The sequence below is a fragment of the Sander vitreus genome, chromosome 1 (assembly GCF_031162955.1).
Source record: "Sander vitreus isolate 19-12246 chromosome 1, sanVit1, whole genome shotgun sequence".
NCBI classification, from domain to species: Eukaryota; Metazoa; Chordata; class Actinopteri; order Perciformes; family Percidae; genus Sander; species Sander vitreus.
Genome location: NC_135855.1, coordinates 5290328 through 5308611, shown reverse-complemented (window position 1 = coordinate 5308611; position 18284 = coordinate 5290328). Strand labels below are relative to the sequence as shown.

The 18284-nt window shown below is 41.7% G+C and overlaps 1 protein-coding gene across 1 annotated transcript in view; it reads right to left on the bottom strand.

Annotated features, from left to right (window-relative positions):
* The window catches only part of LOC144518542 (plakophilin-3-like), a 39270-nt gene that overhangs the window by 19893 nt on the left and 1093 nt on the right, over window positions 1-18284 (bottom strand). Inside the window, exons 2-6 of the mRNA XM_078251335.1 lie at window positions 6093-6181; window positions 3413-4035; window positions 3136-3259; window positions 2752-2956; window positions 1598-1757 (exon numbers count right to left, since the gene is read on the bottom strand). Coding sequence (XP_078107461.1) covers window positions 1598-1757; window positions 2752-2956; window positions 3136-3259; window positions 3413-4035; window positions 6093-6181 — 1201 coding nt within the window. The remainder of the gene's footprint in view (window positions 1-1597; window positions 1758-2751; window positions 2957-3135; window positions 3260-3412; window positions 4036-6092; window positions 6182-18284) is intronic.

Here is an 18284-nt window from a genome sequence, read left to right as displayed (position 1 = left end):
TTACTGCACTTACATGTAATTCTATCTGTCAATAAACTTCTCAGAGACATGCTTTACGAGGTGTAATCCAGTGTAACTTCAGTTCCATGCTATGGAAAAATTATGTTTATATGATCTTGACAGAAGCTGTTAAAGTGAATAAAATCTGCATTCTGTAAAGACAGAGTAAAGAGATCATCTATGTGAATGTACCTTTAATTAATCATGCTGTTTCCAATAGAAGCAATCAAGTGCTGCCCCTGTCCTTAACTTTAAAATGTATGTTTCTGCCTGGTATCTCCATAGCAACAGCAGGTAGGGTTAATGAATAATGTAGTATTTAGTGTCATTCAGCCGACCAAGTTGAGGAAAACAACGTGGAGGAACATTCGAACATTGGTTTTGGAGTATGATTGTTACTTTTGATCCATGCTAGCAGTAGGTCTCTTGATGTGGCAGTGCCAGTTGACTGATCAGTCGGTTGGTCCACCACTTTGGTCCAGAATGAAATATCTCAACAAACATTGGATGGATTGCCATGAAACATTGTACCGGCATAAGTGTCCTAAGAGGATGAATCCTTATTATTTTGGTGATCCACCAATTTAAACTCTTGTGCCACCAGCAGGTGGGTTTTGGATGGGTTGCCATGAAATTTGGTACAGATGTCCATGCCCCCCTCAGGATGAAGAGGAATGACTTTGGAGAGCCTCTAACTTTTCATCTAGCGCCATCATCACGTCAACATTTAGATTTCTCCAATACTTTGGCTGATTACCAAACTTCAAAATAGTCTTGGGAAGGAACTTGTTTTGGTGGAACATTTGCACCGCGCAAAAGAAAATGCCACAAACAATATTAAATGAAGATAACTGTTTACACAATTCAGTAACGTGAGCTATTTAAATAAGCTGGATATATGGTTAAAGTGCTCATATTATGCTTTTTCTATTTTCAGGTTCATAATTGTATTTAGAGGTTGTACCAGAATAGATTTATGTGGTTTAATTTTCAGAAAACACCATATATTTGTTGTAGCCTACTGCACATTACTGCAGCTCCTCTTTTCACCCTGTGTTGAGCTCTGTGTTTTAGCTACAGAGTGAGGCATTGCACTTCTGTACCATCTTTGTTGGGAGTCGCACATGCGCAGTAAGTACTGCTAGCCAGTCAGTTGCAGAGCATGAGGGAGTGCCATGCTAGCAGCTAGGCGAGCATTATAACGTGTGTTACAAAGTGACGCACGTTTGTCTCTGAAGTAAAGTAAAGTTTTCTTCAAAACTTGACATTTTCAGCGTGTAGCTTGCCAGCTCGAAGGTTCTGGTTTTTGTTTACCAAAGAGAACAGAGTTTGAGAACGGCAACACACAGAGAGCGGAAGGTGATGGACTTCCAATGTCACGCAATTATCCTGGAAATGTACTGCTGTTGATTCAGACTAATGACCAAATAACTGCAAAACATGACTTTCCCATGAGCCACAGCTGTACTTTTTGTATACTGCTAACTAACAAATGTGACAATTTCAAACTTCTGGTATGATTACAGTGTCTAACCCATAGAACATTAACATGTGTTGGGCACAGGGTGATAGGTTGGGCAGGCTCTTGTGTAGTCACCTGAGGCAGCCGCTGGTGTTGTAGAAGATGTCTTTCTCAGACGGGCTGAGTGGCATGCTGCTGCACAGAGGGATGAGTACGTTCTCTGTCAGCTCTGATAAAGCTTCTTTGGACAGCTTCTCCTTCAGGTTGTCTCTGGAGGACAGATTCCACAGGACACCTGCAGCCACAGCAAACACGTTTTTAACCTGTAGCCTGAATAACTGAGTAATTCAAAGCAGCAATATACATAAAGATCAGTCAGTAACAACAAGCTGAGATCAGTTGCATTGTTTTTTTTAATCAGGGCAGCAGTTTTCAGATTACATTATGTGCTTACATAATTGCAAAAGGGTTCTCCAATGTTTTCTCAGTTAGCCTTTTAAAATGATATCAGATTCGTAAACAGAATGTGCCTTTGGAACATTGGATGACTGGTTGCTGATAATGGGCAATGTAGATATTGCATTAAAGATCAGCCACTTCTTTCTACAACAGTCGAGAACCATTTTGCAATTATGTAAGCACATAATGTAATCTGAAAACTGCTGCCCTGATTAAAAAAACAATGCAACTGATCTCAGCTGGTATTCTGTCTATAATGGAGTGGAATGGAAATTTCTAAGTGACCCCAAACTTTTGACCGGTAGTGTAAATATTAGGGCTGTCAAAATGCTAAACGCTAATTCCTTTAAACGACACAAATCTTTTTGACGTACGCGCATTCTGTGATTCGAGCCTGGGGCCGCTCTGTAGTTTGGTAAATCAGGAAGCGATGCAGCAGTAACGTTGTGGCTGGCTAGCAGAAACAAAGCTCCATGAGCAGAAATATAGATAAAGAAAAAGGTCTTTTGAACGCCAAGTTGACTTTCAAAGCCCTTCCAGATGGTTCTCTCCACAAGACTAAAGTAATTTGCATGTACTGTCGATGTGAATGGAGTTACCACCAGAATATGTCGAGTCTAAAGTACCACTTGAACCTTGAAAATATCCCTTTAAACGTACATTTAGAAGATATAAAAACGTGCAATTAATTTGCAATTAATCACTGTGTTAACTGTGGACAATCATGGGATTAATCACGATTAAAGATTTTAATCGATTGACAGCCCTAGTAAATACCTTAAGCTCAATGGCAGGGTTCAAAGCCATCTGAAAGCAAGGACCATTACTACCTGTGATGGTCTTTCGGAGCTCCTCGTCAGGTTTGCTCAGGATGCTGACCAGACGCATCACTCCACCGGCGTCGATGAGTGCCGCCTTGTTGTGAGCATTCTCGTAGATGAGGTTCCGCGTGGCGCCGGTGGCAAAGCGCTGCACTTCTAGGCTGTCACTGGAGAAAAGCTGAACAAGAGCTGGGACGCCATGCAGAGCACGGACCTGAGAGAGAGAGAGAGAGAGAGAGAGAGGATCACCATATAGTGTTGATGCAAACATATGGATAAGAAGTGCTGGTGATGGACACCATGTGGTAGACTAAATGAAATGATATAATCAAACACAAATAGATAAATACAGCAAATAAGAGAAATATGACCGGACACAATAAAGCGTGTTACCTGGTTTTTGGCATCATTGCTATGGTAACACTGGTGTTGTATGTATGCCGCTCCCAGGACTTGCAAGGCATCATCGGACTCAGACAGATATTTGACAGCTGTAGCCATGTCCAGACTCTTCATACTACACACACACACACACACACACACACAATTTTTTTACAATTTTCTAACATTTTATAGACCAAACAACTAATCCATTAATCCAGAAAACAAATAATAAATATAACCGGCCCAGATATTTTAGCCAGGTAAATGAATGAATAATATGTCTCACTCTTCCAGTGGGTCGTTGCTGTGTATCGACGCTCCATCCAAGATATCAACTCCTTTCCCGACACTCCTCACACTGCGGAGCGAGGCGGCCCGGTGGAGCGTGGCTTGGTACTGGCCCGTCCCCATGGCATGGTTGGCCCTGGACACATGCTGCTGCCACTGTGTCCCCCAGCCGTCCCCTGCCATGGGGACGCCCCTGCCAGTCCCCACCCAGCCCTCCTGGCCAATGGCAGAGCTCTGCTGCTGCAGCTGCTGCTGCTGCCGGTTGGTGATTCTGCTGATGGTGCGGTGGGATGGGCCTTTGTAGGTGTACTGACACGGCAGCTCCTCGGCCTGCCAGCAGCCTCTGTCCTGGGCCAGTGTCCCGCTGAGGCTGCGCCTTAGGGTGCCAGAGGGAGGCACAGTGATCATGTAGGAGGCGTTCTCTGGAGGAGGCAGCACAGTGAGAGGAAGTGCCTCCTGGTCTGCTTGGCACAGTGACTTGGAGCGTCTGCTTCTGCTCTGTGACTGGAAGGACCTGAAGCTGCTCGGGGCCGTGCTGGAGGCTTTATGGCTCACCTTGGAGCTGCTTTCCACAGCAGAGCGAGAGGAGAAACCGGGGGAGCGAAGGGGTGCTGTAGGCATCTGCAGGGCAGGAGGTGTGGGGAGAAATGAAAGGTTAACAGACACACAGTAGCAGACCAAGATACACACCATTATTTCTGAATTTCTGAAATGAAAAAGGCAAATGTTCCTATAACTTCCTCAGTACTGCAAAAAGTAGTTATAGAGAAGCTCTTACAGAACAGGTAATGCCTACCATACACTTGAAGACTCTGAAAAGAATTTAAACACGTTTGCTTTTGTTTGAACGTCAAGACGGGAAAAAGACTGACTTAAGACAGCTTGGACTTAGTTTTATGACGACGGGAGCGCGCCCCAGTTCTAGCAAGACTCTCATGATTTCATTCCAATGGACTGAAATTGGAAATTTCTCTGTGACACTGGAATAGCTTGAAAAGTTGTTTGGTGTAAGGTCGAAAAGAAAAGTATCATGAGTATCTTCTTTTTTCGCCGTTTTACATAAACAGTATTTGAGGCTGGTGAAACCGTCCAGGGCAGCAAAAAGCTGGTGTGAGAGGTTCCACATTCAACAGCTCTTCCTATATTACAGTAAAGCCAGGCTACTGTACAGTAAGCTGCAGGAAGCTCACCGCTGCTTGTGCATTGTTAGACTGGCCAGTTAAAAGAAACAGACATGCATCCTGTTTATATTTTTCTTCTGCCTTCACATTGTTCTGAATTTGGTCAGCAATTAGACCAGAGAGGTACCAGTATGCATACACATGTGTGTAGTGTGTGTGTGTGTGTGTGTGTGTGTGTGTGTGTGTGTGTGTGTGTGTGTGTGTGTGTTTAGGCTTGACTCACAAGGTTTCATTCAAGGAATGAACAGTGATGAACACTGTGCTACTCTTTGAGAGAAAAAGTACTGTTTTAGCCTGTTTTACTTCTTTGTCTAAGCTGGAATATACCAAGTTGAAGATTTTATTTCTTTCTGATCCAGCCTCTGGTGTTTATGTTGGGCTATCACGCTGAACACGAGCTGAGGAAATGCTATCAGCTCATGTTTTTGTTTTTAGAGTATGCTGTTATTGAGTGTTTTATTAATTACAAAGTCACGTCGCTTTGTGTGGTCTCCGTGAAGCATAAAAAGAGCTCTGCAAATAAAGTCTGAGTGAATGATCGATTGATTGATAATGTTTTAGATTGCTATAGTTGAAGTACAATTCTAATTTATTACAACTTATGTTGTTATTTTCATTGTTTTGGCTGGGTTTTGAACCCAGAAATCTGGGACAAGAAAGACGCAGGAAATGAAATGTCAGTGGTAAACAAGCCAACAGTTTATCCAGATTATCTCAACCACTTCATTTGGAAGTAAAACCGAAAGGGAGTACAAAAGGAATGCTGCTAATAATCCCCTCATTACACAGGAAACTAGGCATCACACACACACACACACACACACACACACACACACACACACACACACACACACACACACACACACACACACACACACACACACACACTCTCTCTCTCTTTCTCTTTGTGAATCCCCCCCTCCCCCAACCAGGCGCGTCAGATGGCCGCTCACCAAGAGCCAGGTTCTGTCGGAGGTTTCTGAATGTTAAAAGGAAGTTTTTCCTCGCCACTGTTGCACCAAATGCTTGCTCTTGGCGGGAAATTGTTGGGTCTCTGTAAATTATAGAGTGTGGTCTAGACCTACTCTGTAAAGTGCCCGAATAGAATAAATGTCAGCAATTAACTTTGTGAGTGCAATCTCCAATCCAGATTGTTTGTGTACTGTATCTGTGGTCTGCAAGAATAAACTCCACAAAGAAGATCTTCAGTCAGACTGACATGTTGCTGGCTGCATGGAGAGTACAGTGAATCCTGTTCACACTGTGTAAAATACCAAAACAAACCACCAATTCTTGTAGTGATGTCAGAAGAACTAATCGTACCGGACACTGTAAATGCACATGGTTTAAGCTGCTGTGTTACCAGGCTTTGCCCTAAGCTACACTAAACGTATCCCAAACCTACAGTCTTTTTGCACTGATCTGTACTGGGCAGCTCTTTTCCATGTTTTCTTGCATGTATTGTAGTGTAATGCAGTAGCGGCAGGCGGTACTCACGGCCATGACGCGGCTGGGTGTGTGTATCATGGATCTGGAACTGAAACCGTGGCTGTGGGAAAAGCTATTTGCCTCTGGGACGCTGTAGTCTAGACAAAGAGAAGAAAGAGCAAATGTTACTGTTTTGGATCATTATGCCACTGTGTCAAAACAGATTTCATATCCATATTCAGAATGCCACCTCGTGTTATGAACCGCACTGGTGGATAAGAGAGTACAGTGCAGATGGAAAATGATTCATTGAGAGGTGCTTGGACTAAACCTTCAACCATTTTTTTTTCTTCTCTGAATTGGTGAAGCTGAAACACAACGGGGGATTTAACAGACAGTGATACAACATATATACATAGGTATGCATACATAAAAACATCCATATATGCATACAGTAAGACAACAAAACGGACGTTCATGTGTAAGTGTGGTGCAATAGTGGGTCCCAAAGAGAAGATAAGTATTTAAGTTGTGTGTGTGTGCGAGTGTGAGTGTGCGTGTGCATATGCGTGTGTGTAAAGCGGATACAGATGGGTCTGTAGAACAAAACAAAAGTGGACATTTTAACGGAAGGTATTTTGAAGACACCCGCCTTACAGTTTATCTATAAAGCACCTGTGCTGGCGTGGATTCCCTGATAGTTTGATCAGAAACCCGTTTGAGCAGCCTGAAAGTTTGCGAGAACAATGTAACCACTGAGCCTATCTCGCCACTCGTTACTTGTTCCGTATATGTATGGGGGTAACTCTTAAGACAGTGCTGCCCACAAGCACAATTTTTGAAACAGCAAGTAACAAACTAACTATTTACAATGTTCACTATTTACACAGCAACCAGGTCAAGGCCCCGTAAGACAATAGGCCAAGATTTCCAAAACATTGTATGCTGTCCACAGAGATTCACTCATACAACACAGGACACTTTAAGGACTTCCATCTCCCTTAACCAATATACATTAAAATACAGAGGACCATCTCTTTGGAACAATCTACTAGCATCATTAAAATCGACAAGGCCCTTAAAAAGGCCCCTAATTAACACTGACTTTTAAGATCTTCCCCCCATTTTGAACACCTTTTCTAATTATCATGCTGCTTAGTGTAACTAGTGTTACTAAAGGCCCAGACACACCGACCAGACGGCCTACCCTCGGCAGAAAAGGCAGTTGGACTGATCAGTCTCCCCGAGTTGGTCAAAAAAGTGCCTAGGAACACACTAAAGCGACGGGACATAATACGTCTGCATAACAGCAGGCTAATCTGTATCGTCGCCCAAAAATGAAAACCGGCAGCTGATTGGACGAACACATCACGTGGGTCTGGTTTCTCCGGAAATTCAAAGCCAGACTGTCATGGCGGCTTGTTCAGAATACAATCTCATATTGTACTAAAATAGTTCACTGAAACGTGTTTTCTGAAAACATTTTAAGCGAGAAATAGGCCGTGCAGTTGCTGAATCTGTCTTCATTTCAGATCAACAAAGGTCAGTTTAAAAGATTTTGTCAGATTTTGAGAGACTCTGGTCACGCTCATTCCGCTCCTCGTTTCTGGGTCAGCACTCTACCAATCAGATGGGTCATTCAACATGTCAAACCCTTCTAACCTCCCCAGCACAGTGTTTTACCTTGTATCAAAACTTATTGTTGTTGTGTAAAATAATGTGTGAATAAACTAAACTAAACATTATGTTATAAGCACTAAACAGAAATGTTAACAGGAAAGTGTCCACATTAAAGCTCTTTGTACATATTGGGCAGAACTACTGTAAAACAGACGGATTCAACTCACAGATGGAAATAATGAACATAGACTTGAAGAAACTAACCACATGTATGAATGAACACCCAGGAGTCGTTATTCTATAAAACATTACACAAGTGAGCAGCTATGAGCTGAACTGAGAGAGGAAAGGGGGAGCCTAGCCTGGAGTAAAATGCTAGGAGGAGAACAAAACGACGGCATCCAGTCCAGCAGGACGGAAGGAAGGAGGGAGGAGGGAGGAGATGCTGCTGGGAGGGGACCTGGCCTGCATGCCTGAGCGTAAGCATCACCAGGTCAGGGGTGGGGGTGGGGGAAGGTATGCGCATACACGACCACCACAATAGGGAGAACACGCACGGCACATGTGATCTGGATCTCTTATTACACAGCAACTCAACCACAGAGACGACTAAAGCTTTTTAATTATAAGGGTTCTTATCAGCTGTAATCATTCAGAGTTTTTCCACACAAAATTAGCCATTTTATCAAATTTGATGCACCAATATTTAAAGGAGTGCTCCAATGTTTTTAAATCTTGTTTTTTAGTAGTTCCCAAACCTTTTCTGCAGGGCCCCTCTTTTGTTGATAAAAATATCGATACAAAATAAACAGACAGACAGAACTCACAATGCACAATCAGCTGTTTCTCCGTGAAGGGATAGTCAACGAGACGACAAAGTGAAGATTGCAGCCCGTTGTCACTTCCAGGTACCGACGCTTTGTCACACCCTTCAGCATATGATACCAACACACAAGTTTAACCGACACACACACGCAGACTGAAACTCTGCATTCACTCATAATCCGTCAATGTGGCACCTTCAGTATGTGTTTATTTGTCCTTTACAATGTAACCGCCGTGAAACAATCAGAAAATACAGTTTAATTCCTCTGATTCACTGCTTTGTGTGACCCGTTTCACTATCAGAATTTAATCCATTCGGTCCAAAAACATTAGGAAAGTCTGGAAAAAAACGCACAATTAACTCTATGGGCCTTATAGTACGGGACCAGCGCCGATCATCAGGCTGGGCTCCATGATGGCTTCATGCGCCACTGAGCAACTCTCATAGGAATTAACTGGACTTTGCCTTGAATGCTGTATGCAGTTCTTATTATACATCCATGCATATTATACCTTTAACTGCAGCTCTGATTCATACCTCTGGCTGGTGTCTTCTACAGCAATAGCAATGGCTCATGGGTACTACAGGATCATGGTATTATACTATTTAGAGCTATTTGTCATACCAAACTGATAGCAAAAACTATACAGTATTATACATTTCACATTTAGGAAAATACTGTATTCATAATCAGTCATAAAATAACCTACTGTTATTTTATGACTGATTATAAATACAGTATTGATAGTTTCTGTCTCCCCCATCTGTTCCCCCTACAGGTTGGAAGTGGATCTCTCCATTACATTACATTGTCCAGTTAATTCGATCTACAGATCCGCTACCCGATCTGGCAAACTTGCATAAGTAAGGGATAATGTAGAGCAAGGCGCTTGTTATAGCGAACACAACCCCGACAGGGTGATCAGGACCCCGACGCGATCAGTCCTGACTCTCAGAGCGACTGCAAGTCTCTCTTGTAAACTAACTGGGTTGAGATGCGTTCTTTTATGGTGAATGAAAGGCTTGATCTGACGAAGTAGGTCATCGAATCAAATCGAAGCATTGACGTCAATGCTGCTGCCAGTTCTGCAGTTGTTTACCTTTTTCTTCTTCTTCTAGTCCATAGAAATAGCAAAGTCGGTAGCCTTTCCTCATTAGCGCCCCCTCTGGTCAGGAGAAGACAGAAAATAGTGTCGCGACCACCACACGCGAGTATAAACAGTTACGGCGCTCCCATGACGTCACACTGGCGCTCAACAGCTCGACTGCGGTGAGTATACCTCACGTTTAACAGGGCTCCAGTCATAGTTTGTCTAACTCTGTTGTCCACACTGTCAGTGGTGGTGTTTGTGATAAGGGATCTTGAAATGCCAATAGCCCGCAGGTGACTACTTAAACTGCCATTATACTCCATCAGAACAGCTTCTGACACATGGTCGGACAACCACAGCTTTCCGACATCGGATTAGAGAGGCCTGTGTCTGATGCTATCTGCAAAAACTGAGTTTCCCACATTCACAACCAGCTGTGCGGGGGTGAGGAGCTCTCTAGCTCCCTTCTTTCATTCTTAACACAACTATTTCTGCTACTTTGCATGCGAACAACCAAGCGCTTTCAAGAGTCGGAAAATTGGAACCGTTATCCCCATATGTAAACGGTATCGCATCTCCTCTGTCTTCATGACGGTCAACTTTTTACCCTGCCTTCACATGTGGCTGTTGGGAAAAAAACTATGATTTCAGAGGTTGTCAGACAACATGCCATACAAACTAATTCTGATCAAGCATAACACGAGTGTTACTGTGTATGTTTCTGAACTAGCTATCTATCTTGGCAGTGATCCAGGAGAGTGGGGGTGTCTCTGCTGTAACTCCCCTATATCCAGACTTCTATATCAGGGTGTCTGGTGTCGTATCCAGTCTACCCTAGATATGTCTTTTAGCGCTTTACTGAAGGTCTATGTCTCAACTTTCGAATAGTGACAGACATGCAACTAAGACACACAGTCAAATGGTTAGAAGCAGGCTAATACTTAGTTACTGTGTCTGAACAAAAACACTCACATGCCACGAGAAATCCAGAATATTGGAGTGTTGCTTATCTGAAGTTTAAGTATGTTTTCAATCAACTCTTCTCTCAAACGTTTATGACTGTGATTAAGCCCAGATGAGAAAGCTTTCTCTTTGGCTCTGCAAAACAAGAAGCCTCAGAGTGATTTACGTATTTATTTTGCGTATGGAATGTGTGCAGCTCCTCATATTCACCATGAGCCATTATTGGGTCATGATACCGAGCCAACCCTTTCTCAACACGTTTTCTCAATCCATCTCTGTCACAAACTCATCTTCTGCTACAGCTCCAGTCCTTGTCCCATGATATCCAAAAACAACTTGTTCTTCAACACAAGTCTAAACTCCATACACAATAGAGTCTTACAATCATCTGCAACATAATTTACTCCCCACAATGCCAAAGTGTTGGATAAAACAAACAACATATTGACAATCCATGGGGTTAAGATGTCCCCAAGGGTTGCACTAAAAGAAGATTATATGATCAAAATAAACAGACATGCAACGGGAAACCTTTGTGGCCAAACCGCCTACTGGCTGAAGCTTTATATTTAGGTTACAGCCATGAGTGGTATAAACCTTCTCCTCTAACTCGCGGTAAGAAAGTGAATAAGCCTATTTCCCAAAAAGGTTGAACTGTTACTTTAACATGACATGCATGTGCAGTAAATGACATGGCAATCTGGTCAATGGTTTTCAAGTTAGCATGTCTTGTACTTTTCAGGGGGTGATATTTTGATCTGTCTTTGGCACTAGACAAATGGTAAGGTTTGCCAATTTAGTGCCAACCCGACCAATACTTGTTGCAGTGGTATTCTGTATGTCAGGGTCTACTCCCATCTCCTCTCATCCAAGCTCACATATAGTAAAATAATTGGGACAGGATTGTGTATATAGAATTGACTCCTGTCGTTGCGTTGGATTGAAAGTTTAACCCTGGCCTTGGTGGTTAGGAATGGTTACAGTCTTTATGCCCTTTGCTTCTTATCTCACTTAACTGCAAATCTAAGTCATCTGTTAGTGGATAACAGTTGTGGATAAGGATGTTTTCACAACCCTTCAAACTTGGTTGTTTTTACTACCTCAGGTAGTGAAATAAAAAACTCCTAAGATGTTTTTACTTTCACTTGGGAAAAAAATCCAGGTTAAAATACAATGCTTTGAGTTTCTGCCAGTATATCCAGAATGCTTTATTTTAGGTCTCAGGACAAATCCGAAAGGCCAGAAGTGCTATAACCGAGGGAAAATTTCTCAACTGTCAAATGTCATCAGCTCTAAGTATATCCAATTTGCCCTTATGTTTAGCCCTCGAGTTGTATGGCCCAGTGAAAAAAATCAGAGAATGACAGCCTGCCTGACCCCACTGGCCGATGTAGAGACCAGTCGAAAATAGTCTCTGATAACGTGCTGTAAAGAGGAGATTGGAAAGGAATGTTCCACACAGAAGGTGGTCACTGTGGTTAGGAGGTGTGTTGAACCTCACTTGCATTTCTCTTTCAACATGTTTTTTACATTACAATTTAAAGACTGGAGTTGACACCCCCTGGTCATTCACACTCATTTTCATCGCTCCACACAAGCATCTCATTTCCATCCAAGTTTGCATTGTTTTGCTCCACTCGTCCTCTCCATCTGTTTCCTTTGTTTTCACGCTCATTGTGGTTTGGACTGCATCCAGACTATGTTGAATTCAGACCACCATGTGTGAACTTCATCCGATTTTGCCAAAGCTCTTTGGCTTATTCAGTTCCATTCAACTTCAAATGTCACACAAAATAAATTCCAAACTTAGGTCACAACGGGTAAAGCAACGACTTAGATCTGATGAGAGAATTTGACTTATTCAGGCTACATGGCAATTAGCGCCATTTCACCATAAACGAAAATGTTTCACCCTAACTCGTTTTGTATGTATTATTATGTACCACAACATCACACATACGTTACATCACATGCTGTTGTGTTTTAAAGTAAAATAAACTAAAATTTGAACGCTCCTGACTTTTTGTGTAGGGAAATTTTAACTATAACAATACTAAACAAAGTCATGAAGTAGCACAATGCTGTGCTTTGGTTGTGACACATATGATGGTCTTTGTCACTGCTGAAAAATGTCTTATTTTTTGGTAATTATATATATATATATTTTGACAAAATAGGTACACAAGTCAAAACCAATACATATACGATGTATACTGCTGTCTAAGCAAAACAACACATTTTAAATTTAATTTGTCTTCAAAAGTAAAATATGTTTTCTACAATTCTAAATGTGTATTGGTCTTCTTTCACATTTGTACTTTGTGTAAATGTTTTAGCAGACTCTTGAGCAGAAAATGGAAGCGTGTCTTCAATCACATTGCATCAATTCTGCAATAACTTCTGTCAAAAGGTGCTTATTGTTGCAAGGTAATGCAGTGCAACCTTTCTAATTAATTCCAGACATAAACGGTAACCACTGGCTGTCTATACTGAAGTAAAAAGACATCCAAAATCTTAACATATATTGCATGCTCTTTGGTCAGCAGAAATGGGATTATACATTATAGACATACAGTATTTAAGTAGTTAAGGAGCTCAATCTTGCAAACACACTGGTACTGTTTTTAACATCTTTGGGCTGTGTGTGATGAGGGGACCAGTCATTTGGGGACAAGTAGGGCATAGCTCCACCTAACAGGAAAAGTGTGGTTTTAGTGGAACTGAGTCATTTAGAAATAAATATAATTCTAGGTTAATGCATGACAAGAAAAAAAAAAATCAGTTGCTGCTGTTATTTACGTTAAAGGTGCAGTAGGTAAGACTTATAAAACTAACTTTCCGTCATATTTGCTGAAACTGACCCTATGTTCCAGTAGAACTACATGAAGCAGGTCATTAAAAAAAACAAATCCAGTTCCTCTGGCACCACCTACAGCCTGGAGTGTGATTTGCAAAAATCCACCGCTCCCTGTTCAGATGCACCAATCAGGGCCAGGGGGAGGGGGGTCTAACTGCATGTCAATCACCGCTCATTCATTCTCCCTTGGGGGGGGGGGAGGGGCTTAGGAGACCGTCAGTTTTGGGACTGAGAAGTTGTCGATGTTCAAATTTTTTGGCTAAGTCCTGGATCCTCGGCTCGAGATGCTGCTATGTGGGGATAGCTCCACACTCCACACACTGTGCCCCAGGTTTTTGATCAGTCGGATTATCACCTGGGAAATGTTAAATAGCAAATTACATCAAATTGTAAAGGTGTGTAATTTTTCTGGTTTTCCACCTAAAACTGTGTGTGTGTATTGGAAATTCCGAATGAAAAGTAATCTGTGTTGGCTTGGAGATATGCAGTTAGATATTTTCACTAATGAATGATGATCTCACACAAGCTTACATGCAGCTTTCAAACAACATCCTGACTCTCTGTTGGGTCAAACTGAGGCGCTGCAGTCTTATCAGACAGGAGAAGGAGAAGCAGTCTGAGGAGGAAGGGAGGGATTTCCCCTTCCTCTCCCGTACTTTCCATTTGAAAAGACTAATGCCAGGTCAGCATTTGGCCTGCGATGAGACAGATGTGGATCATCTGAACTTCCCAGGCTGACTGGCCACTATAATAAACCTTCACGTCAAAGCAGAGACCATAAGGAAGATCTGTGTACTTAAAGGGAAAGTTCGGATTTTTATGAAGTGTGGTTGTATGAGGTACTTCTTCATAGTCAGTGTGTTAGCTACAGTAGATGGCGGTTAGCACGCCCCTAGTCTATATACACAACGTTCCACTTCCGGGATTACTTCTTCATTTAGGCCAGAGATCCTTTACCTTGGGTTTTCTCTGTGTTGCCATTTTAAATTCCGGTGGATTTCTGAGAACTATGGTTAACTGCTCCTCAGATCTCTGCAGGGTAAATCCAGACAGCTAGCTAGACTATCTGTCCAATCTGAGTTTTCTGTTGCACGATTAAAACAACTTATAACTTATCCGAGGCTATTTTGCATAGGCGCCATTGCTCCGTACGGCGCTTAGCACCGCCCATGACGATTGTGATTGGTTTAATGAAATGCCAATAAACCAGAGCACGTTTTTCTCACATCCTGGAATGCTGTGTGGACTCACCAGATCCTCCTCAGCAGCGCTGTGGAGGAAGGTCTGGCAATGTGAGACTAGCACGCCCCCAGTTTGGAGAAGCAGGCAGAAGTACCGACACGTAAACTAAGCAATGTCCTGCTGTAGACGGGGTAAAAAATATCAGCTTAGGTGTACACTTGGACACGTGTATATTTAGGACATTTTCACTGCTTTACCAGCCCTTTCCGACGGGGAACTGAAGACATTATCTCCGCTCTCTTCAAAACCACCAGACTCGTTTGACAAAAACAGTAATTTTACCTCACAGAACACGGAAGTTGCTGCTCTACCACTGCCTTGATCCATTAGTTTGTTTGTGGATGGATGTTGATGGAGGCAGCGGTAGAGCAAGAACTCCCGTGTTCTGCGAGGTTCATGAGTCTGGTGGCTTTGAAGAGAGCAGAGCTAACGGCTTCAATTCCCTGTTGGAAAGCGCTGTCTGACGGCAAAGTAAAGCGGTGAAAATATTATTTAGCGCACACTTAAACATATATAGATGTTTTTTTAAGTGGCTACAATACGTTTGTCTACCACGTGCCGCCCGCCATCTACTGTAGGTAATACACTATGGATACGTACCTCAAACAACCACACTTCCAAAAAAAAAACTTACTATCCCACTTATCACTTTTGCTTCATACTTCCTAATTAATAACAAAAACAGTTCTTGTCCAAGACGTGAACAGTCATAACTCAAAACCATCCTGACTGGAACCTGTGATGTCATAATTAAAGTTTCCATGGGAGGAAAAAAAACAGGAAATGAGCAGGAAGTAGCACACCGTGTGGTTCCTATAGTGGACAAATACAAACCTGTGTAGTGGCCCAACAATAAACAAGAATAAACAACTATTCTGACCTCATTTACATCACTTTTGGGTAAAATTTTATGTGACACACATGTTGAATTTAATACATTTATAAATGTGTCATCTCTGTTCAAAAACCTGTGAAATGGTTAGAATGAATGGCTTTGTGAAGGAAATTGACATAATAGTAATCATCCAGGAATAAACTGAGTGGACTTTAAAGTGCTGTGGCATTAATCCTCCGAACAGCCTTGGGAGGAACTGGAACACAACAACAAGCATGTGCACGTTATTAAAGATTCTTTTTTGGGCATTTTTAGGCCTTTATTGACAGGACAGCTGAAGAAATGAAAGGAGAGAGACAGAGAGAGAGAGAGAGGGGGAATGACATGCAGCAAAGGGCCGCAGGTGGGAGTCAAACCCAGGCCCGCTGCATCGAGGAGTAAACCTCTATATATGGACGCCCAATCGACCAACTAAGCTATCCGGGTACCCAGCATGTGCACGTTTTAACACATTTTCTAAAGACCAAAAGTAATAAGTAATTTGAATTTCCAAATTCCACATCATCATGGGATGGCACTTGACAGTAGGGATCGACCAATACTGGTTTTTCAAGGCCAATACCGATACCGATTATTAGTAGTTAATGAAACCGATATTTGGAACCGATATGCATTTATTGCACAGTAAAGTAAGAAAAACTTTAAAATTAACAATTTGGAATGTTACAAACTCCAACACAAAAGTTTGTTTAAATGCTTTAAGGAAGCATTTAATAAAACTGAAACTTTAAACTTAATACACAGTCAAAAAAATGAATAAATAAAAACAGAAATAGCTTCCTGAAGTTGTTACGTGCTAACAGTTTGTTTGCAGGTGTTGCACCCTACTAACAGAGCTGTAGCGGAGCCAAAGAAGCACACTTTTTAATTATCGGTCAACTGAAACACAGATACCAATAATCTGCAAAATGCCAATCCTGATAATCGGCCAGGCTGATCATTGGTCGATCACTACTTGACTTTATGAATATTAGTGTTGTAACAGTGCGTGTATTCATTCTGGACAGTTTGGAACGTGACATTAATTTGGTATGCAACTTTCTTTGGATCTGTGATCCCTACGAACAAACAAAATTAATGTTATATTGTGGAATTAGCTTATTTCTATCCAATTATGTCTTGGAATATTCAGGAGATATAATTCTTAAAAAAGAATGGTCAAAAATTAAAGCAACAGAAGCATTTCCCATAACACTATCCCATATTACAACTGTATAGCATTGTATATTAGCCCCTCCCTGGCTCCTAAATGCCCACTTCTGTCACACTATCTTTCACCTCCAGTGTGTAACGCAGGTATTCTGTCAAACATTTTAATGTATATGTGCGCCTGCTCTACCCACTGAGCCAACCCGGTCACACCTACTTACTTTGTTATTGGCCATATGCCAGCATGTCAGTAGCTAATCTTTTACAGTAAGAATGAGTAAGAATGGTTATATTTACCGAAAAAAAATGAAACAAGCCATCAGCCCACAACCTTCCGCCCCTGGAGTAAAACCCAGAATTCCCTCTCTGTGTTCAAATGGTGTACAGTTACATTAGGAAAGTACAATGAGGTGTTAATGGTAAAGATACATAGTACACCATAAACAGGGTACGAATGTAAAATGATATTTTCATGATTAAAAAAAACAACATTGTAGTAACACCACAATGTACAACACGGTGAACCCAGCACACATAAGTCCCTGTAGAATACAGGCAGCACACAAAATATAATTGAAGTATTTACCTGTTACAGACACTATTATAATATATGCTCCTAAGTTACTAAGCCAGAACTACGGAATATTAAACAATCATATCAAGGATGAAAAGGTTACCATACTCAGGTGTCAGGTAAGCAAGAAATAAATAAATATGTGTGTTATAGAGCCAACAGTGGTTCCCCAAACCCACATTTCAATCTGTATGAGTTCTAAACAATTCACTGGTTTCAGCCTCTTAAATATCAAGGTTTGTTGTTGGGACTTTTGTGCAGTTGGTCGGACATTTTATCGATTAAATGACTTGTCTGTATCTTGGTTTTGAGGTAAGAGTGTTGTTTCTCAGTGGAAAACAAACGTTGCTTTGAAGCTGCACTTATCAATATTTTATATTAACATCAGATCATGTGACTAGGTGTAATGTCAAAGGGGCCACTTGTAGTGACGAACCCACCAAGAATTGTCTCCCAAAAACTGCAGCGACCCTCAGCTACATCAAACATTTAAGCATTACTCCTTCAGCTCATTGTTTTAGTTCTACAGACGCCACCCTTTTCAGCAGCAGGCAGCTGTTTCCAGCACAAATGCTCTGATAAACCCACTGACCACTACCTGCCCAGCACCGATCGTCAAACAGACACAGTTTGTAAGAAGCTGGTGAACACAGTGGAACATTTAGCAGCTAAAGCCATCAGGCGTTTCCCTCAGGAGTTGGTAGAGACTAAAACAGAGCCAAGGAGACTGAATTTTAGACTTTTAGACATCCATCAGGTGGCAAGAGATTCCTAATTAGCTACTAATGTTGCTCTGTAGCTGTAAATACGCAACTGTGTGCTAAAACCTGCACCACAACAACTTCATTTGATGATAATACTCTTGCATTTACAACTTGTTCCATTGCCTAAGTGCTCAAAAACAATCAATGCAGCTAATTAATAAGATAAGATAAGATTAGATATGCCTTTATTGTTTCCTTTAGGAGAAATCTGTCTTGGGCAGTCGAGAGAACAAAAATGGTGACACATTGCACATAAACACACTAATAAACATACAATTGT